General features: G+C 45.5%; 2 protein-coding genes across 3 annotated transcripts in view; one reads left to right on the top strand and one right to left on the bottom strand.

The window, feature by feature from the left end:
- The window catches only part of LOC122619217 (guanylate cyclase soluble subunit beta-1), a 43,664-nt gene that overhangs the window by 8,269 nt on the left and 13,660 nt on the right, over positions 1-21,735 (bottom strand). Inside the window, exons 4-16 of the mRNA XM_043795988.1 lie at positions 19,353-19,453; positions 19,144-19,262; positions 18,362-18,511; positions 17,900-18,227; positions 17,288-17,509; positions 17,100-17,211; positions 16,654-16,819; positions 16,343-16,425; positions 15,702-15,872; positions 15,491-15,562; positions 15,114-15,279; positions 14,810-14,947; positions 11,513-11,670 (exon numbers count right to left, since the gene is read on the bottom strand). Of these exons, the coding sequence (XP_043651923.1) occupies positions 11,513-11,670; positions 14,810-14,947; positions 15,114-15,279; positions 15,491-15,562; positions 15,702-15,872; positions 16,343-16,425; positions 16,654-16,819; positions 17,100-17,211; positions 17,288-17,509; positions 17,900-18,227; positions 18,362-18,511; positions 19,144-19,262; positions 19,353-19,453 (1,986 nt within the window). The remainder of the gene's footprint in view (positions 1-11,512; positions 11,671-14,809; positions 14,948-15,113; positions 15,280-15,490; positions 15,563-15,701; positions 15,873-16,342; positions 16,426-16,653; positions 16,820-17,099; positions 17,212-17,287; positions 17,510-17,899; positions 18,228-18,361; positions 18,512-19,143; positions 19,263-19,352; positions 19,454-21,735) is intronic.
- On the top strand, positions 907-11,684 carry LOC122619218. 2 transcript variants are annotated; one of them, XM_043795990.1, is made up of 9 exons: positions 907-1,149; positions 1,514-1,954; positions 2,453-2,552; positions 3,435-3,544; positions 3,619-3,722; positions 6,315-6,410; positions 8,620-8,776; positions 8,880-8,998; positions 11,045-11,684. In XM_043795990.1, the coding sequence occupies exons 1-9, from the start codon at positions 949-951 to the stop codon at positions 11,475-11,477; spliced, it is 1,761 nt and encodes a 586-aa protein (XP_043651925.1). In that variant the 5' UTR covers positions 907-948; the 3' UTR covers positions 11,478-11,684. The 2 variants fall into 2 exon arrangements, with proteins under 2 accessions (XP_043651925.1, XP_043651924.1); XM_043795989.1 differs by having other exon boundaries at positions 907-1,158.

The following is a 21,735-nucleotide window of genomic DNA, read 5'->3' as shown; positions in this document are numbered from 1 at the left end:
TTGTCAGCCCAAATATTAAACGTGCAAATGCGGCGAATAATGGAATGAGTGCCTGAATAATGTATGTGTGAATTTGAATTGATATGCGCGGCATAAGCAAATAGTAATTGGCAGCAGGGGATAGAAAAACATGTAAACAATGTGCACGATTGCTATTTAAAAAATGAAATTATTTCGTCGCAGCTGGGAAATTGCATTACAATTGCAAACAAACAAATTTTAATTTACATTTGTTTTGATCTGGCTTAAGCTCGAGAAAAACAAAATGCTGCTCTTACTTACAGACGTCAATTTATTCACGTGGATGTTTGTTTCAATATTTACACAAGCGACGGATGAAAATGTGTAATAATAAATAAACCCCTTGAATTTGTAATGAATTCCACTGCAGGGGGATTAGTATTTCTTTAAAAATATTGCTTAAATAAAATAATATTAGCAACTCTCTAAAAAGAAGTATTGAATAACTTTAGCTTTAAGTTGCTAATTTAAACTCATTCATTCTTAAAATTGAAAAAACCACTAAAACCATAGGTATTAATTTCGAAATAAATTGATTTCTGTTGAAGCAAGCGTAATCCTCATAATTACAAACCAATTAATTTTTCAGTTTAACATTGCAGAACTACAAAAAACATGCGGTGTTTATACGTCATTTAATTTTATGTTTACTATCAAACATTCACCACTTATGCACAACCATAATGTGTGCACATACATATATTTCGCATTGCAATTAATTTCAGCTTTACACTCATGAAACGCGTATTTAATACCTCCGCTGCTCTCTGTGAATAGAGAGCGAGAGAGAGGAGAGAAAGCGGGAGAGAGCGAGCGCTTAGGTGAACAGCTGAGCGTTCTTAGAATTTGGACTGCGTTTGTTTAGTTTTCCAGCGGCAGCTGAAGAGCGGGGTGGAAAATTGCGTGTGAGCTGCGTGCGGTGAATAAATGGTCCGGAAAAATGCCAGCAAATTTCAAAGTGCAATAGACTGTTTACTAAAATCCCATCGCATTGAATCGAATCGAATCAGTTTCAAAGGAGTCCTTGAGTTCCATTCGGTTTTTGGAGAGCTCATAGAAACATACTTGTCAAACACCTGTTTGCCAATTGCTTTGCTGGTAATACATGGAAATAAGGATGCCTCAAAGGTAAGAGAGGTACATAAATATTGAATATTATAATATATATATCTTGTATGTAACTCTTTTCTAAAATGATTCCAATGCTTTGAAATATTAAAGCGAATATTGCGTGCTCATTATCAGTTGTTTATGTTTATCAAAAGTTCTCCCTGCACAGCATTGCCAGCTGCAACAAATCGATAGCGAAAGAGAGTCGCCCCCGCAAAAGAAATTCTCTCTTTTTTTTTTGGCATTGCGACTCTTTGGCTTCTGCAGTGCGGGAGTTTTTTTGAAGCGCAACTTCGGAATTTCGATTCTTTGATTTCGAATCAATCGAAAATATTTGCCTACTTAAAGTGAATCAAATTTTGTTTGAACCATGCTTTCGCAGTTGCTAGAGGCCTTCCAGCGGCTGGTAAGTCAATTAAAAAGCCAATTTGTGTGGATTCGCTGCTGGTTGCCATTGCCACAACACTTCTACGGTTTCCCGCGGGAAACTGAGTCACGGGCACGGCAACGTCTACGTCTGCGGCAGCGGGAACGACTGCGCCGGAATCCCGCCGAGCGTGGCAGTCAGCAGCGGAACCGGCGGACACAGCGCCGCCAGCTGGTCATGGACTACATCTTCGAGTGCTTCTTCGAGGACACCTTCGAGCAGATCTCCCGCAACGGCCTGCAGGACCGGCAGTCGCGACGCGATGTCCTCGACCACCTGAGCTCCATCATCAAGGGCTGCAGCGGCGGCCAGAACTCGCAGACGGACGAGGTGGCCGCCATCGCGGTGACGGCGGCCATGCGGTACCACCGACTGGCCAAGGAGCAGAACGGACAGGTGAGCTTTAAAGTTATAGATCCATATTTAAATTATATAAATACTTGCTTAAATGATTTTAAAATGAATGCCAGCCCAGCACAGCAATCTCGATTTAATTAATAAAGCTTTGACAATCAGTCAGCTGCACTTGAGCATGAAATAAATAAAGAGAACAAAAGCCATTTCATTGTCGAGTTAAATCAGTGAATAAATCTTAAAGTTCGCACTGAAAACCTGTGAGTAATTAGCCCAATAAAATTGCCTTCCTTTGCAGTCCAATTAAAGCGCAGTTAAGATTCGTTTTGCATGGAAAAGATCTGAAATTTATGCATCTAATTGGTCTTTTGGAGTGTTAATAAATGTGGCAAGTAGTTTTCGGCCAAATTTCCTTTGGCAGAGACTGCCAAACTTAATTTTCATGCATTTTAAATGCCGACTATGCATATGGCAATTATTTATAATCTAAAAAGTAGCACTTCAGGTGGGATTTCGTATTCCGTATTCCGTATTCCCCAGGTCTGCCTCATGGGCAAGTATCACAACATCCTGTACATCGCCCTGCGCACCTGCTGGGATTGGGGAGTCCGGGACTCGGAGGTGGTCGTCAAGCTGCTGGGTAAGTGGAGTCGGGCCAACTAAATAATTTCATTTAAATGTGCATATGTGTGCGTGGGCGAGTGAGAGTGTGTGTGTGTGCGTGGCAGGAGTTTCCTGTTTGCTTTTGGGCGTGGCTGTTGGCTTTGCATACTTTAATGAATTTCATACCATCGCATTGGATTATTACGCCCATAAGCAGGCAGTTTTCGCTTTAATCACGTGTGCCTGCTAATTGCGTTAAGAAAGTGTTGCTGATGTCGTTCTGTTGCTGTGTTGCATCGTAAAACTTGTAAAGTGCCTCAAAGTGTTGCAAGTTATTTGGGGCGTACGCATACGGCTCCTCTACGCCGCCTCTAATTAAAAGGCTGCGTAAACTTTTGCGAGCGAGAAAAGTGCCTGAAATTAATGGCATGCCTCTGTCAGGGGATCTGGACTCGTGTGCAATAAAACTTGCTCCTTGTTTGGTCCTGTGTCCTCACTCGCCACAGTTGCTTTGTTGCTGACTCCAGCTTGTTGGACCCTCTGGTTTGGCATTGTGGCATTTTCCTTTTCCGCTGACTTCATTTCTGGGCTGTGCCAAAAAGCCAGCGGAAAAGCGAAACCGAAAGCCAAAAAACCAAAGCAGCAGCAACAAGTGCAGCCACGTAATTAGCTTTTTTATGGCTGCTGCTGCTGCTGCTGCTGCTGTTGCGATTTGATGACATTATTCAACCGCTTTCTCCACTGCCGACAATTTGCCGGCATGGGGTCACAATGTGTATACAAATTCGGTTTATGGCATTGCCCATTTCGAAAAGTTATCAGCGGAAAATAAAATGAAATGTGGCTTTTTCTATATTAATTAACTTGTCACTATTTTCCTGTTCCTCCGACTGACTTTCCCTTTTTTTGTGCAATTCAGTGGCCATTTATGAGTGCGAGAAGACGTATGAGCGCATTTTCCTGGGCGCCCTGTTTGGACCACATGCGCCGCACTTCATCGCCGGCTGGCGCAGTGACTTCCAGGATCAGGTGAGTCAGGCGGATAGACGCCATTCCTGCCCCCGTGGAATGGACACCCATGTATGTATGTCCTTTGTTCGCAGCACGAGAATGTCCGGGCGATGGTTTACTTTCTGAAGCACGCCACACGCGAGCAGCTCACATTGCCCGTCTGGATTCCGCGCTTCGAGCAGGAGCGACAGCTCAGGTGAGTCCTCAGCCCAATCTCCATTCTCTATGCCCCATGCACCATCATCCATGCCCCATCCACTTTCTCCGCGTGGCTTTCATGTGTCGCGCTCTTTTGCTGCCTCGAGCGATTTTCACACTAGCCAGGTTAATTGGATAGTTGCCTGTGTGCCACGCCGAGGTCTTCATTCCCCTGAAGAGTTTTTTACTCTAGCTGTTTGCCTGAACTTTTTTTTGGAGAGCTTTTACTTCTACAAGTCACAGTAAGCCTTTCTGTTTATAGTTTGATTCTAAAGCAAATCTCATAGAATTAAAAGTGAAACGGTATAAATCGGATCATGTGCGGAGATATCAAGCCACCTTAATGGCTTGCCAGTTTTGCACATAATGGTAATGTTTTCGGTAACAATAAGATACTATAAATAACCGCTGGGAATACAAGAGAATGGTGAACGAACGTGGAGGATAACCAGAGAAATGAAAGGATTTTAATTAAATTAATTCATCAGCCATTGTTGTGGCACCTACACACAGTGTGTGTGTGTGTGTGTGTGTTTGTTTGTGTGTGGGTGCAAGAGTGTGTGCCATAATTGAGTGAAAGATGGCGACAATTTACAACCACAGACACGACTGCGAATACACTTTTACAGAGAATGGCTCTCAATCACTGGCGGTAGCTTTCTCGCACTTCTGCTGGTGTCATGTATAATTAAGATTTTCATTTGCAGCTTGCTCTCAGGGGGGGTTGGCGGGGTGTTTTCCCATTTTCCGCCTTTTCCGACCCTCACACATGCACATGTGTGTCCATGTCCATGTGTGTGTGTCTCTGATGCGATAAGCTGAAAACCAACAGGCAGCGATGTAAACCTTTTGTTATTTCGGCTTTGTTCGCCAGCACTTCGGAGGATTAAAGTCAAAAATGCGTGTAATAAGCGCACAAAAGCATGCTCAACCCCACCACGCCCACTAATCCACACGGATAGAGCCCGCCCCCTTTGGCTATACCACACACCATACACACTCACACCATTGCAGAGTTGACTGTTTGCGCTTCTTAAACAAACAGAAGGCAGAAGGCAAAAAAACATACTGACTGCTGAGCATTAAGACGACATTTATGATGCCCTCTCGCAAAACAGCAGCCAAAGTCATGAATAAGCGTTAATAGCTGCAAATGTATGTGGGGCCGTGACCCGGGTGTGTGTGTGTGTGTGTATTGGAAGTATGTGTGGAGACTGAGGAGCTGTGAAAAACAAGCAATGTGACAATAAACGTTTCGGCCAAATGCCGTTGAAGCTGCATAAATCAGTGCTGGAGAAGCATATTGCCAAAGTTTTCGCAACACAGTGAGCACTCGCTAAGAACAATCATGCTAGTGCTTACATGCGACAGTAACGGCATTGGAAAAAACAGCTAAAAAAGCAGTAAAGCTTTATTGCTGAAACATTAAAGCCAAACTGTCAATGGAATGAAAAAAGGATAATTCGATAATTGCAGAGCTTAAGTGGCTTAAAAAGGCTGCCTGCATTATTGCACTGCTGTTTAGCATAATCCACTGCCAGTCCACCTGCTGACTTAATGACACTCGGAATAATTTATACCCTGCCAATATGCGTAGGTTGAGAACTCCTACACTTTTCTTCAGCTTGAAATGAAGTGCACACTGTGTAGCAAGGACATTGGCATTAAAACCCAGCTAATACTCGCTAAGGAGACCATTAGACAGAAATTTGATTTGTCAGCCCACTCAGCAGCTGATTAAAGTGTTAATGTTTGACTTGGGGGCAAATCACTTCCGACTGGTGGAGAATATGCCAGCCACGAGGTGCTTTATAAGGCTATAAGGCCATCGAGGAACCTGTCACTGTCATGCGATGCGATTGGGGAATGGCTTGATTCTTGCAGGGACTCACTTTTATCGCCGCCAATAAAACGCAAATGAATTTGCCAAGCCAATTTCCAAGCTGTCGCTGGATGGTGGCTCAAAATGCGCTTATCGTCTGCTGTGTGGGTTACTTCTACTTCCGGTTTATTGTGGTTTCTGCTCTTTTATTTGCCTACTTTTATGCGTAGACATAAAAGCCCTGTGTGTGCGTGTGTGTGTGTGTGTGCTGTGTCGGAAATGTGCTTTAAGTGCATTGTACATGCTAATGCCTGAATGGAGACAAACGCCCACCACTCACACAACACATTGCGTATACGCAATGTCGAGTTGGGCACAGAAAAAAACATTGCAAGCTTCTGTGTGCAAAATGTCAAAGTGGAATAACTTCAGGCCTAGAAATTCCTCTTAAAGGTGTTTTAAAGTTTGCTGTAACTTAGGTATCTACCTTTAGTTTCATGGAACAATTAGGCGAGTGCTTCCTATTTTTTTTCTGTGCTTTCTTTCCCGTAATGGCAGGGCACTGAGCAACAAGCGAGCAACTTAATTGAGGTCTGGCACCCACCCAGGCTCATTTTCTCAGCTCCAGAGAGTCCTGCTAATGTGCGAAGCCCATTTTGATGCTTGTCGCCCATTTGGGCGGCCACTAAACTCACTCACCCAATGTGGGGGCCCAAAAACTAACTGACTTATCCGAATCCGGCTTTTTGTTCTTACTTCTTTTTGCAGATTCATTGATGTGCCCATTGAGTCCTGCGGCAAGTCCTCGCCCCTTCGCATTGCCCTGCAGGCGAACGCGCCCGAGCTGCTGCTCATACTGCTGAGGTAAGTCGTGGCCTGGAAAAGGACTTCCGGTCAGGGGATAGAGGTAAGGGTGGGGGAATGGGAAGGGGATAGGGGAATGGGAAGTACCAGCGACTACCACTTCAATTAGCAAGAAATATGCAAAGCGGTCGCCACTTGGCGGCGCCGCAATGTATGCAACATAAAATACAAGACGCTTAGCATAAGCAAGTGCTCGCGAAGCCACAAGAAAACGCGTGCAGGCAAAAAACCCAAGGAGCGGGTAGAGAAAATAAAAGCAAAAATTATCATTAAATATGAAAGTCGCTGCCACAGCGAATTTGCATCACAAGGCGGTCTCCAACGGGTCTCGAGGTCCACAACAAAAAAAGCAGCTTGTAAAAAGTTACGAGCATGCACTCGGTCCTCAGCCGAGATTCATAAATTTATATGTAAACGCCTGCAGTTTCGACTCGACTCGTCCTTCGTCCTTCGTCCTTGACTTTCGCCGTCGCGGCAATTTATTGTTTCCTAACTTGATATTGCCGCGGCCACGCCCCTCCGCTCCGCTCCGCCCCTCTCTTCGCTGGCTTCGATTTCAATTTTTGATGCAGCGCCAAAAAGGATGCTTTGCATAAAATACGAGTATTGATTGCTGGCCAAAAAGGCGAGTCACAACAAAGTTCCACGCGGCAAGTCCCGCCTGAGATGCTCGGCTGTCAAAGTTCATGTCGACGGCTGGCGGAAGGCAGCTTGAATTTCATTAGATCAAGATTTTCGCAAAAATTATTCAATTTCCGCAGGTTCTCCGCTCTGAGTGGCACATTTTTTCAGATTTTCTCTAGCAGTGACTTTTGTTTACCGGTTTAAGAAGTGCGCTTACTTTATTTATATTCCTTAAAAGTAAAGCAAGTATAGTTTTTGAATGCATATGACCCCTTTAAATGTTTGACTTTGCCGCCTAAAAGCCTCCACCAAACTACAGCTTCAAAATAGCTGCCAAATGAAATTCCGAATCATTTCTCGGGCGAAATCTTGAGCAGCTCCTCCCCATCCGCCGATTTGCAACATTATTTGCCTCCTTTGTTGTACTACGAAATTAAAAGTGAATTCCCCATCTCAAAAGGGGCGTAATGCGGAAAGAATTCGCATTATGCGGCGGAGGCCAGTTGTATATCGCAGATTCAGCATCGGATTGAGATTCCCGCCAGCTGTGCTGATTGCACCAAGCAAATTGCACTTGCAATGGCTTCGATTGATGGCAAATGTTTGAGCTTGGCTTGCCAATTCCCCGCTGCCCATTTCCCTCGGGTTTTCCACCGTTTTTCCTCATATTTTTGGAGGTGGGTTTTGCCAGGCTTTGCAGTCGGTTTTTTGATTTTGTTTCCGTTTCTGCGTCGTCGCCTTTCGGCCTCGGCTGATTTTTATTCAGCTGCGGCTACTGTTTTCCCGAGTTACTGATGCTGATGCGCCATAAATTTTCGATATTGTTTCGCTTTTGTGTGTTTTAATTTGCGCTTCGCTCTGCGCTTTGTTGCATTTCCATTTAAAATTGGCCATAAAATATGCAAATGAATGTGGCGAGATGAATTCCTTTTTCGCTGGTACTCTTATTCGCTGCCAAATTGATTTACTAGCGCATAATTGCGCATACGCCATGTGGCTTGCGACAATGTTCGCTGGGCAAAGAGATAATATTTATATAAAGTACCGGCGGTGAAAGAACACATAAATATGCGAAACATATAAATTACAATGCTTATCGGGCGGAAAATGAGAAATGCAAATGCGGGGCAGATCTTTGACAAACATTTTCAATTTGAAAAGTGACAACACTGCCGGCGCCAGTTGCAATTTGCGATTCGCACTTCATTTGCCATGTACTCAGGTCGCTCTGAGTGCAGTGAGAAAAAGGTAAAATTTCAGTAAATGTTAAAGCTGAATATTGAAACTTTTTTTTCTCAGTGCACATGTGCACATCTCTGCTGCTGTGCGTGTGTGCGCTCGTGTGCAGCTGACACAACCGCGAGTCGTGTCTGTTCATTATTTCATTTGTACATTGTGTTTATCGGGGCATCTAGCATTTATTGCCACCGCTCCGCTGCCCCACGACCTCCGACCCTTTGCATTGACCACAAGCAAACCAACTACGTGCTGGCAGCTTGTATCTCATTTGCAAACAGTTACCCACTCCCGACCGCCGCCACGCCCTCTTACCGCCAACGGGTTGCAACCCCTCCATCCGTTGCAGATACGGTGCCGCACCACAGCCGCCGGACGGAGGCGCCTCCGTAATTATAGCGCTGCTCGACAAACTCATCGAGGATGGGCGTAATTACAGCTTCGAACTGGTCATGTGCCTCAAGATTCTGTTGCGCAATGTGGCCATGATTGAGATGCCCTTCAAGGTGAGCAAATGCCTATTAAATTAATTATCGCTGCAGCAGTGATGCAATGATTAAATATAAGTAGTTCGCAATAATAAAATTCCTGTTACTACTTCTTTTTCAGCCCCTTTTGTACGCTGCCCGCAGGGAGATGTTCTTCGATCGCTACGGCCGCCTGTTGATGGACAGGATTATCGGCAAGGAGCAGGTCTACGGAGTGCCCAGTCTTCGTCATTTATGCCGGTAATTATCAGCTTTGACTCGTAATTTAGCTAGGGCATGGAAACTGCTGCGAACACTTGACTTTGTGACCAAACAATGGGCTGCCCACGTCTTTTGGTCGGAAATGGAGATTAGGCCAGGCAGAATGGAGTCTGACAGCCATAATAAGTTTCACTTTTTTATTCAATTACTTTGGCTTAGGTCCGCCACGCTTGCTTAACTTCCTACGGGCAGCGGGCAGACAACTCGGCCATAAGCCCCAAAAACGAAATAATCGCAGGACAGGAGCGCCACTGACTGGCTGACAAGCTGACAAACTGACAAACTGACAGACTGTCTGGGCATAAGTTGACAAGTTTCCCTCGTCCTGCCGTCTTTGTATTGTATTGTATTGTATCCGAAAGTGAGGTCGAAACTTTCCCGCTGGCTTCACTGACTCGGCCCGGCCGCAAGTAGTCAAATGTCGGGGAGCTTAATGAATTAAATCGATGTGAATTTCTTTGCCACTTTGATCGCTGTTTGGGTCGAGAAGTTTCTTCGATTTAATTCGAGAAGTTGTCGCCTGCAATTGATAAGGCTCTGGTGCGAGCTCCATATGCGGGGCGCTCAGGCCACATATGTGCCACTTATTTGTGGAGCACTCGGTGACCCGATGATGCCGGGTCCGGTTCCGGGTACGGGTACACAAATGTACAAGCATATTTGCCTCCGCCTGCTCGCGTGTCACAAAAATGTCCATTGACTTTGGCTCTCGTTTCAGCTGGAAACCCCCTTTTTCCAGCTTGTTTGCCAGTTTGTTTTTCTCTGGCCAATGTTTGCGATGCGAAAACTCGCGCTCTGGCCCTGCACTTTGCACAGTAAAGCATTGGTGGCAAGGCCAGAAATAAATATACTTTTTAAAGTATATATAAAATTAAAGCAAGTTGTAGCCCCATCTTTCTTATTTGTTTCAAAAGCTTTTCGCTTATACAGATTAACTTGATATTCTGCCGATTGTTTTTTTGCTGCACAGTCAGTACCCACTGTATTTGCAATTGAGTTGGCGTCCACTTGTCGAGGCCTCAACAATGTACTCGAAATGAGCGCTTGATTTATATGTTCTGTCGCCGTTCCCCTTGGCTCTCCATCAAGCCAGCCATTTTGCGATTGCAACTTATGCAAATCTCTGTGGCAACCGCAAGAAATGCATGCATAACGCATTGCATTGCGCATTGGCCCCGAAATCAGAGTCTTGAAGAGCATGTACAAACGCTTGTACAAATGTCGTCGTGGGCGAATACATTGCGCATACGCCCCGGCATCCCGACTTCCGTGGCGGCGCCCACAAGTAGGCAACGCTTTTTGTGCCTGCTTTTATGGCTGCTCAGTGGACTTCCGGCGCTCATCTTTTCCCTTGGGCGGTGTCAGCTTGCTTTATTGATTGGTCGAATTTGTCGTCGGCGGCCATAAAAAAGCCAAAATATTGCCAAAACAGGGAAACTTGACAGCACAAATTAACATGGACATAAACTGCGGAGTTCCTTGCTGGCCACCCCTGGCAGCTGATTAGCATGTTGTTACGCTCGCCGTGCGTTTTATGACGCCAATTTGGGGCTCACTTTCGCAAGAATTTCGGACAAGTTGCCGCTGCTCTCCTCTTCATCACAAGGGCACTTTAGAACTGGCTCCACACACGGGCAAACTTTACAGGAAGCTTTCGCTGCGGCTCAAAGTGGAAGGGGCAAAAAGAATCCGCTACCAATATCCGCTACTTTAACTTCTTCCTCTAGTTTCGCAGGCAACTTTAGTGGAAGTTCCTGCGTGAGGTTTTTCGCTCTTGCTGCCTTTCACTCACGAGAAAAGTTTTAAGCACATGAACTTTGTTTGCTGTGCGGATTTTTTTTGCTCGCCGTATGAGCTTATTGTGCGAAACTTAAATTAATTTATGAAATATCCCGCTGAGATTGACAGGAGCAGTGCCCGAAGCCGAGAAACGTATACCAAAAGTCTTGAGCAGCTCCAAAATACATTATACATTATATACTACATTATAGTTTAAAGACTTCCACATGGATTTCGTATTTACAGCTGCTGCATCCGCGATGTCCTGCGGATGCACAACCAACTACCCAACGGCATCGACACGTTGAGGCTGCCAAAGCGCCTGCAGCGTTACATCGATCTCACCGAGGAGCTCGAAGGACCTGAGGCGCAGGACAATGAGGACAAGGATCAGCAGCGAGGAAATTCCTCGGCCAAATGCAAGCTGGGCAGCGAGGTGGCCCGCCTGGAAACCATCAGCAGTGCGGAGGAGAGCGAGGACGAGAGTGAGAACCAGGCGCAGCTGCTGCAGGCTGTCACGGATCCGGAAAAGGCTGCATTGGCGGCTTTCATGGCCACCGGCGATGGAGCGTACACGGAGGAGGCCAAGCAGGCGGCGGTCGAGGCCTACGTGGCAGCCTGTCCGCCCGATTTCGATCCCGACTTTCCGCCAATTTCGCTGCCCGGGGAGCCCAGATAGCAAAAAACACCTAGTACTATGGCAGCAGCACTCACCGATAGGTTTCTTCGCTGACGTTGATGCGACCCGGAACGCCGGTGGTCTCCGTCCGGCTGGTGAGATTGACGGTGTTTCCGAATAGACAGTAGCGCGGCACTCGGTTGCCGATCACTCCGGTCACCACTTCGCCGGAATGGATGCCTATGGTGATTTGCTGGAAAAAAACAGGGACCAAACCAAGAATTTAGATTTGTAGAGTTTGTAAGCTTATCTAGAGAAAATAAAATGAAAATGAGTTTGTACAAGAGTGAATCGGGCCTTGCTGGATCTTGAAAGGGCACTTCATTGCGCTAATAAACTTTCGCCAGCCAGTGTCCCATCATCAACACCCCGAAAAGTTGCCAACCGCAACGGAATGTAGCTGCAAAAACCAAGCGAAAGTTGCCACAATTACTTTCCGAAAACTTGCAGCAGCAGTGGGAAAAAGTTTTCTTTAATTAAATTTAAAACGAAATGAGCGGCGACCAGAGAGAATAAGCGCAAATCCCAGCCCCGCCCACAACTGGTCCTTGTTAGTAGGTGACGATGCTGAAATCCAAAGGCGAGAGTCCTGGCAAGGCAGCGGGTTTCGCAGAAACGCAGAGCCAAGATAATATGTGTAAATGGGTAAAGTGCCAGCAGTTCAGCGATGAAAGCGAAGGACAAAAGTTGTAATTACCAGAAAAACATTACATAAAACTAATCGCCTAGGCGGCGGAGTGCGATAAGAAAAGTATCCAAACTTTGGCAAGCCAAAAGTGCAGAAAGTCTAGATGGGAAATTCGAATTCAACTGCATTGCTGATGAATGATTCAACAGCGAGCTTAGAGGCAGAAGTCCATCAATTAGTTTCCTTTGATAATATGATTGCTAAATTGGATAAACATTGCAGCTATCCAATGGTTTCAAACAAATACTGATTTCTACAACAATTTTTCCAATTAGAGTAGGAAAACTTCCTGGCAGAAAATGCTAAAGGACATTACATACAGACTGTCCATTCAAGTTCAAAACAATTTTCTGGAAAATTGCTGATTTATTTTTAGCCAACAGCCACGATGCATGGCAGTAGTAAGGAAAATGATTTTCCTGCTTTCGCCCTCGAGTGTATAAAATACATAGCAACTGCAGAAAGTTTTTGCTGAGCACCGAATCAATATTTATGGACTGTAAGCACAGGAAGTAGCCAACAAAGAGTTGAGTTGAGAAAAACTGGCATAATTGGCTTCATAAACGGAGGGGGAGGGGCCGGGCGGAATGACTAGCTGCTGCTGCTTTTTATCAGGATTTAATGAAGCGCAAAATGACGCCAGTGGCGGCAAGGGAGGTTCCTGGGGGGCGCAAAAGGGGGAGGGGGTAGAGAGTCCTGGGAAGGGGCAGTGCAACAGGCTCGGATGTCGTGTCCTAGTTTTTGCCATTAGTCGCCCGTGGCGATTGTTAATTGGATTTCGAGCGATCTATCAAACGCTGACTCGATTCTCGAATTCCCCTCCGAATTCCCCTCCCCCTCCTTGGTTTTTGGTCCACAACCGAAGGGGTTTCCCACTGCATTACCAAAGGCAATCAGTCAAATATGAAACACTGACAGCCACAAAAACTTGACTGCAGTTGCGGCGAGGCCAGATGGAAATGGAGACTAGTTGGGGTTATGGCTTATGGTTCCATCGAGGGCGGAACAGATGGATGATCCCAGGCCAAAAAGAAGACTTCCTTACGAGCACATCCAATGGCAAGACGATAAGGTAATGGAATTTTAGCAACAGAAAAACAACAACTCTGACAATAAAGCCAAGTGACACGAGCCCAAGCAAGAGTTGCCCAGTTTGAGTGGGTGGCTATGACACAGGCACGCAGATTCTGGGACATATCTACTCTAGGGTGAGCCGGGTACTATATTTATACATTATTTGATTTACCAAGTAATCTAATTTAATATATCATATTTTCATTCTTTCATATTCGAAATATCTTTAAAGGTATATCTTATAGTTATCTTTAAGTTTGGTCTCCTTTCTCCGCTTTGAGCCACCCTAATATACATACAGATGCCAAGACATGTGCAAAAAGTGACTGACAAGCCACAAGCATTGTCCACACGTACAATGCTGTAATTGTGAAGGATGCCATCAAGTGGGGCATCCGCATCCTCGTCCTCACACTCGTCCTCGCCTCGTCCTGTGCACGAATAGCCGCCCCTGCTATCCCCCCCTTTCATATCCACATTTATCTGTGGCCCTGCATGTGTGCAGTGTATTTTAAGCCCGAGCCCGAGCACTCAAAGCAAAAGTGTTTAAGCCGAAAAAAAGATAGTAACAGCAACAGTAGGCAGGAGGCAGGATGCAGAAGGATGGAGGCCTCGTCACCAGCCTCGGCCAAGTTTCAACGTCTCTGGTGACAGTTGACGGTCAAGTGGCCACTGGCAAGGATCCGAGACCATGTACCATGGTGCAAGACGCGTCCTTTGACATTGTGTGTCATCAATTTTGAATTAATTTTAGCCATTTTCGCAGTTTTCTATCCAAAACTTTGCGCCCACGCCCTTCGCCGAGAATGCGAAACTTTGGTAAATGAACTTTTTTCGCACTTTTTTCGCCCGCTGCCACAAGTTGTTAATATTTTACGTGCACTTGCCACTCAATCCGGGCAGTCGAGGGTTAAGAGATTGCGCGGGGTGAGGAGATAGACATTGAAATTTATGCGCCATTGAGTTGCTGTTGCTCAAAATGGCGAATGGCAGATGGAAAATTGCAAATGGCGAATAGCGAATAGCGAATGGCGAATGGCGTATGGCGCATTCAGCAACAAATTGTGCGAAAGTTGCATGCTCACACGAACGAACAAAAACACGAGCGAGACAATTTTCCAACTACTTTCAATGCGCACAATTAGAGTGGCGGCCCCCCTGGAAAAACCCAGCATTTTCCCATTTTCCCACATTTCATCCGCGGGCACTTGAGCAACTTGAGCACAAGTTTTCAGTTGTGAATGCATTTTTGTTGCACAAAATATGGCACAAAACGAAAGACGCCGAAATATGCTAAATGCGATGAAAAGCGAAGCCGAGACTCCAATACAACGAGTATAACGAGTTTTACTTGTACTAGTTCAAAACGAGAAGTTTGTCCTCATTCTACATCAAAATAACAGAGCATAGTTTGACAATTAAGTTCATTCATAGTTCGTTTTTTAAGTGTGTTTAAACTATTATTATTATTATACTGATTAAAATAGCTTTGTACTTCCTTTGAGCTACCTAAACGTTTGTGGTTCTATTCGGAATGAGATAGGTAATGCACATTAACTTCCACACTCACCACTGGATTGGAGCCCATCTTGACGTTCTTGGCCATGTCCATCATGTCGAGGGCCACCCGTGCCATGCACTTGGCATGATCCTCGCAGTGGTCGGGCAGTCCGGAAACGGCCATGTACTTATCGCCAACTGTTTCCACCTGAAAGCACAGACATGCCAATCAGTCCTTTAGATGCACCAAATGGATGGAGGAGAGGTGACCCGAAAAAAGGGCCGGAATTGCAGCGTGTTTTTGTGGTTGGGCAAAAAGTGTAATTAAGTGGCCATTGCAGGGGGTGGCCAGCAGCATTTGAACTCTGACCCACCTTGTACACGTTGAGGTTGCGCTTGGAGTCGGTCAGCGCATCGAAGACCGTGTAGAGCTCATTCAGCATTTTCACGATTTTCATGGCCCCATCGGGATCCGTGTTGGCCGCACAGTACTGGCCAAAGCCCACGATGCCGGAGAACATCAGCGTCACGGAGTCGTAGCTGTCGAATGGCAACGGAAGTGAAGTCTCATAAATAAGCGGACACAAATATGGCAAATTGCTTGCATTTTCCGCCATGTGAGAGAGAGTGCACAGGGAGAGCAGTAAGGTGACTGTAAGCTATACATCAGCACACTTTTACACACCCCTAAGTGGGATTTCTCGCTGTGTACTCGCTCCCATGGGAATAAGGTAAATTGACTTTCTCTTACCGCTTGGGCGGCACAGGACGCTGATGTCGTAACTCATTGGCCACCGACTTTGGCAGCACCGAATAGAGCAGCCTGAATGGAGAGACCAGCCAGGACGAAACAGGATGAAACAGCAGCAGAAGAAATGCAGAAACATGGAAAAGTAATTTCAATTTCGCGCCTGAGAGAATTGCGCGCCATTAAGGAGTCGCTGCTGTCATTTGTCATTTACCTGTCGGTCTTCTGCTTCTCGCTCTCCAGATCGCGGAAGGTCTGCTGCAGCTTGTCGGTGAGCATTTCCAGGTTCTTGGTGAGCTTGTACTCCGCCTCGAACTTCTCCGAGAGCAGCACCAAATCCCTGGCAGCGTCGTGCAGCGGCACATCCGAGATGTAGAGTCCCTTCCTGCAAGACAAAAAAAAAAAGAAGAAAAATACAGGACACATTCCACGTTCAACGGCGAGTTCAAAGATGTGGCACGTGGGTGTTAAAATGGAAAAATGACACGCATTTTGTTTTACTTAAGACTTTTTGAAATCGCCAGGCAGCAAATAGAATCCCGGCGTAGAAAATAAGCAAAGAGGCAACATTTTTAATGTCACCCATAAATTCAGCCAGCTGAAGGCGCATTTGTTTCAATTTGACTGCGCGCAAAATACCATAAAGGTTTTTCCTAATGCCCCATTTAGGAGCTAATGTCTTTAATATGGTGCGGCTCTAAAATCAGGTTAACCACATTTGCCGCATTATTAAAATGTGTTTTTTTTAAAGATTATTTGCTTAATTAAAGCCGTATTTCAAGCACACTAGTAACTGTTGCCTTATGAGCACTTGTAGCCACCTTCCTGTTGCAATCTCCATTAACTCGTACTTACTTGGTCAGATCGTCCAGATTCATGACACTGGGATAGCACTGAAACAGTATCCGATCCGTTTCCGGAATGTACATCATTTGCCCCTGCGGAGTACAATGGAATAACAGATTATTTTCGGGTGGCGAGGGTGAGAGAGAGGCGTTGCAATAAAATTGATTTTTATGCCGCACTCTGTGGCAGGCCAGGCATTAAGTTTAATGCCACGGGGCGGCTGTGCGTAAGGGTCCTTCGGAATTTCCGAATTTCGGAATGGGACTTTCATAACCGTGCCAGACACATTGATGGCTTGTTGGCGTTGGCCCCTGGCTCACCTTCAGTCTCAGAAAGCGCTGCTCGTGCCGGCTGCTCATGGCCCCCTGACGCGTCTGCAGGACATAGATGGTGTTTATGTGGGACAGGATGTTCTCGAAGTTGAGCTGCAGGTGCGGCCGGATGGCCTCCACCACCTCTATTAGGGAGCAGTTCTCCTCGGCTACTCTGAGGGGTGCACAGCGAGAAATACAAAGAATCAAACATATAATTAAGGTTTCAGAAATCCACAGAATTCACTAACATCTCTGGAAAAGGTGTGTAAAAGTGTGCCACATTATATGTAGTGGAGCTCATACTTTTAGACGCCTTTAAGAGCAATTTTTTGCAGTGTACGAGGAAGTGAAGGGGCTGGGGCAAATCCGAGCGCCATCCAGCTAATGGCCACTAATCGCAAACAATGGCCCATAAGTAAATGGCGTAATGCAAAGCGTTAGCAAGGACTCACCTGGGAATGACTCGAGACACAGCCTTGCCGGCCTGAACGATTTTCATTTGCCTATCGAACATCAGGTGGAAGGGGAACACCTTGCAGAAAGTGGCGGGCGATATGAGTGGAGCTGTGTGACGAGGTTGGGTCAGCATTTGCAGCCGGATTAGCCAGGCAATTAGCCAGAGTAGGACGAACACACTCACCTTCGCAGAGGAACTCCATGTCGTCGGGCACCTCGTCCTTCTTGGCATCCACCTGCGACTTGGCGGCCACATTGATCTCGCGTATCAGGAACTGCACGTGGTCGTACCGCTCGATGTCGTCACTCTTGTTCTTCAGCAGTCGCAAGCACTTCTGCTCCTTGTCCCCATCGCAATCGAAGCTGTCCTGGGCGATGGGACACGTGCTGAGCGCAATGGAGGGATCTGCAATTTCAGCATAACTACATAAGTAAATCTGTTAAGTCCAGTGGTTCAGAAAATACAATTTAGACATGCAAACAATGTCTGACAGTTTGCCCATACTAATTGCATACAGAATAATGGCTTTTTATCGAACAAAAAACGTTTTTAGCAGCTAAATGTATTATTTAGCCAGCCAGTTGTATTAAAATCAGAGCAATGTCACAAAGTTTTCTCGTTATTATATCGGCGGGCTGTTCAATGAAATGAATAAATAAATAAATAAAGCCCGGGCAGTCAATACAGTTTACATTTATTGTCATGGCAGCTCTGTGAATTCCGCAATATGTTAATCGTGGCGACTGTTTTTTTGCATTATTTACTTTTGCGAGCCTTTGCCTTTACGCTTGTTACCTGTCTCGCTGGCAATCTGTTGGCCATCGTTGTTGTTATTCACGTTGACGGTGTTGCCGTTGTTGGCCATTCCATTATTGCTGCTGCCATTGCTGCCATTGCTGCTGCCATTGTGATTATTGTTTCGCTCGGCATCCGTCGAAGGAGCCAGGACAACCGTTGCCGATCCCGTCGTCGTCGCCGTCGTCGTCGTGGCCATCGCGTCCTCCAGCAGCTGCTGATTCTCCCGGGCGATGGCCCGCTCCTTCTCGGCCTCGTCGATGGGCTCTCCCTTGCGCTTGACAATGTCGATTTCCACCTCGACGCCATGCAGCTTGGATGCAACGGCCTGTGAGCGGTAGATATAAGATATAAGCGAGTCAGAGGCTGAGGCAGAGGCAGAGGCGTCAATGGCTGCCCCTCCGGGGAATCGGGAATGGATAGTGGAATGGGACTGGGCACATATATATATATATATCTCACCTTGACGATGCCGATGACTATGTGCTCGAGGCCAGGCCGTTCCGAGTAGTAATGCAGGAGCAGCTCGCCGTCCTTCTCCGTGCAGCGGAAGGAGGGAGCCCGCATTCCAGGGTACAGGGTGCCCAGGTGGTCGTGCAGGGCATCCAGATTCTGATTGTTGCACAGCGAGAAAAAGTAAGCAAGTAGGTTTTATAGGTTGCTTGCATGGAACTCTTATCTAAGCTAATGGGTTCTTAGAACTGAAACATTGTGAGTAAAAAGCGAATCGATATCTTCGATGTTGGTAAAAATTATGCTGTCCGTGGAATTCAAAGTGAATTGATGGCGCTTGTTCTCCGTGTGCCATTGTTGTTGTTGTTGATGTTGCGGTGGTGCAGACGCAAAAATTCAATTTCATTTTTCATTATGACAAAGGATTCGAGAAGCATTTGCGGTGAAAAATGTGGAAAATTGAAAATAAATCGAATGTGAGTGCAACAAAAGGCGTCGAGGGAAATGGGTTACGGTTCGGTTTTGAGTGGGCAAAGTGGGCAAACTGGGCGAAGTGTGCGCTCAAGCAAAATACTTAATGCTTATCAATGATGGCGAATGTCGAGCACTGGAAGGAGACTGAGACCGAAACCAAAACCGAGAAACTGGCAAGGGAGCAGCATGAAGCATGAGAAATGACTTAAAAGTCGATTGGCCACTGCAATTGTGCCGCAGTTGCATGGCGTATGAGTGTGAAATGGCCTTCAATTAAGTTGACTGTGAGATATATCGCGTAAGCAGGGCGAAAGTACCTGAAGGAAATCCCGCGGCGTGGCGCCCAGGACCTGCAGGATCTTGTCGTAGCCCGAGTCCTGGCAGAACTCGAAGAAGGTCTTGCCGAAGAGCTCCAGGATGTCATCTGCGGGAATATCTTGAAGGAAAAATTATAGGAGAGTAGAGGGTTGGTATTTTATGACCCACATATGCTTGCATAACAGAAAAGCACCAGCTAACTACTTACTGAGTATCTCGACAGCTGCTCCAATTAGATTGTATGTTATTTCATCGTCGTAAATTTGTCGCACCAGAAACTGTCCCTCCATGCTGACCATGGCCTTTTTCCTGAATTCCGAGCCGAAACAAGCCGAGCCGAGCCAAAAATAAGCAGCCATCAAAATCGAGTCAGGCGAAACCGCAAAATGTGAAATGGCAGCGAAGGGTTTTCCACACAAACGGAAAAAAAGAGAGAGTGGCAAATACATTAATTTTAATTAAATTGCTTCTGTGCTCGTGAATTTATGAGTGAGTGGCTGGCATTCCTCCACTCTGTCTGTGTGTGTGTGTGTGTGTGTCTCTGTCTGTGTGTTTTTGGCGGCCAGCTGCCCATATGGCGGTCACTTTATATGCTTTTTCATATTTATGTTTTTAATTAAGCAATGAAGACGAAATAAAGCCCTTCAGATGAGAAATTTTGGTCAGCCCTAAAAGGGGGCGAGGGTTTCAGCTTTCCTTTGCAGGCTAAGGGATTTTTCAAATGCCCCGCCCTTTGTGTTCCTTTGGGTTTTTGACGAAAATTAAATCAAAAGTGAGTTGGACAGCTGAAGCTTGAATAAATTGAAAAACAAACTGACATATTTTCATATAATTTTTCTGGGTATAATTGCTTTTGCCTTAAAAAGTTGTTTGGATAACTCACTTATGTCGAAAAGAAACATATTTATTTCTGTGAGATAGGATATTTTCAGAGTTAATAGAGCAAGCAGTTATTACGCGTAAAGCAGTGTGCGCATTTCCGGTTTAAGGCTCATCAGAGCAAGCAGTTTAAAGACAATGCCATGTGTGCTATTTGCTTTGACTTGATCTCTTAGTTGCTTGCCTTTCAGCTTTTGGGATAAAGCATAATGCGGATTGTAAAGTCGTATTAAGCACCCAAATCCTTTAAGTTTCTCTCAAAAGTTAGCAGGATTTTGGGTAAGTATTTTATATTCCTCGAAGAAACTTGCCCGCTATTTGCATCGAATAATAATAATACAGAAAAAGAAAAGCCCGCTGCCATTCGCCTTTGTGAACATCGTGCAAATCGACTTTATTATTTAATAGAACTTGCGCCAAGCTGTTACCAAAACAAATTGAATACAACGTGCCGGCGCAGAGAAAGTAACCCGGAGAAAGTCGGGAAAAAAACGCCAACGTTGCAGAATCGAACATGAAAATCGTGTGGGGTGGTGGGCGGTGGGTGGTAAGGAGAAAAAAACGTAATAGAAAAGTAGATTTTGTACGTGCGAAAGTTTTTCCATTTTCCCTACGCAAAACTTCTGATTTGTCGGGACCAAGTGGGCGTGGCATCGCAGGTGAGCGAAGGCGAAATGCGGCATTTCATTATTGCTCATTTCAAATGCGAAATGCTCTTGCATTGCAGAATGTGTCAGCAGCTGTCGCTGAAATGCGAGCAGCACTTGCACCCCTGCTAAGATTGAGTTGTTGCAACCGAAAACATTTAATACTGCAATTTCTAGCACACGCCCACACATGTACTTATTTTATTGTGGAAGCTGACTTTTAATTTCCTGAACTGCCAGCGGACATTGAATAGGAAACAGGAACCTGAAAAAGAGCTTTCGAGCCAAGAAGACCAAGGCAAGTTCCTGCATATTACACACCAAAATGGAAATTGATTTTCGCCATGCAATTTATTATTCTATAAAATATATGGCATGCGGTTGAGTGAGGGAAGCTCGAAATTAAACCAGGATTTATGGCAAGTGCATACATAAATTTTACGACGGCGCAACTTAAAGTCCCGAAAATGGCCAGTGAACTGGAATTGAAGATTGCAGCTCGCCCAGTATACGTATAAATTCCGGTTTCATTTAATTGCTGCGTTGAGCGGAGGTGCAAAGCTTTCACCAGCTTTCATCTGCAGGCGGTTACTTTCGCCTAATGCTTCTATCTGTGCGCAATATAATTTCATAAAGTCAACTCTCCGGCGGCAAAATGTCTATCATTTTTATTGTGCCAGCTAGGCAGCATTTTGTGCCGTAAATTAAATTATGCTGCACGTTTTCGCCCAGCTTACCTGCCGCCCAACACGGCGTATGATTGATTTTTATTGATTTAAATGTGCGTGCCTCGTGCGTCGGCGAGTGTGTGTAAGCTGTCTGTCTGTCGGTCTGTCGGTCTGCATTTCGCAGATTCGCCTTTTGATCGACTACTTAATTGAAAAAGTTAATGTGCGTGGAGAAAGCGAAATTTGTCCATCGGATTCGGGCACGTTTTTCTTCGTTCCTCTCTCTCTTTTTCCAAATTTGTCATTAAATCCACAGTCACACACACATACACAAACAGCAAAAAAGTTTGCCATTAAATTTTAGCACATTTGCGGCAGCATAAGCGTCAATTAATAC

The sequence above is a fragment of the Drosophila teissieri genome, chromosome 3R (genome assembly GCF_016746235.2).
Source record: "Drosophila teissieri strain GT53w chromosome 3R, Prin_Dtei_1.1, whole genome shotgun sequence".
NCBI classification, from domain to species: domain Eukaryota; kingdom Metazoa; phylum Arthropoda; class Insecta; order Diptera; family Drosophilidae; genus Drosophila; species Drosophila teissieri.
The sequence above is the reverse complement of the archived record's forward strand: the minus strand, read 5'-3'. Positions and strand labels throughout refer to the sequence as shown.

Bases quoted from the DNA above. Each gene is read 5' to 3' on its own strand.
- LOC122619218 (XM_043795989.1), top strand. From the start codon at position 949: ATGGTCCGGAAAAATGCCAGCAAATTTCAAAGTGCAATAGACTGTTTA. The intron at 1,159-1,513 runs GTACATAAATAT...ATGCTTTCGCAG, and splicing joins ATGCCTCAAAGGTAAGAGAG to TTGCTAGAGGCCTTCCAGCG. The intron at 6,411-8,619 runs GTAAGTCGTGGC...CATCCGTTGCAG, and splicing joins CTGCTGCTCATACTGCTGAG to ATACGGTGCCGCACCACAGC.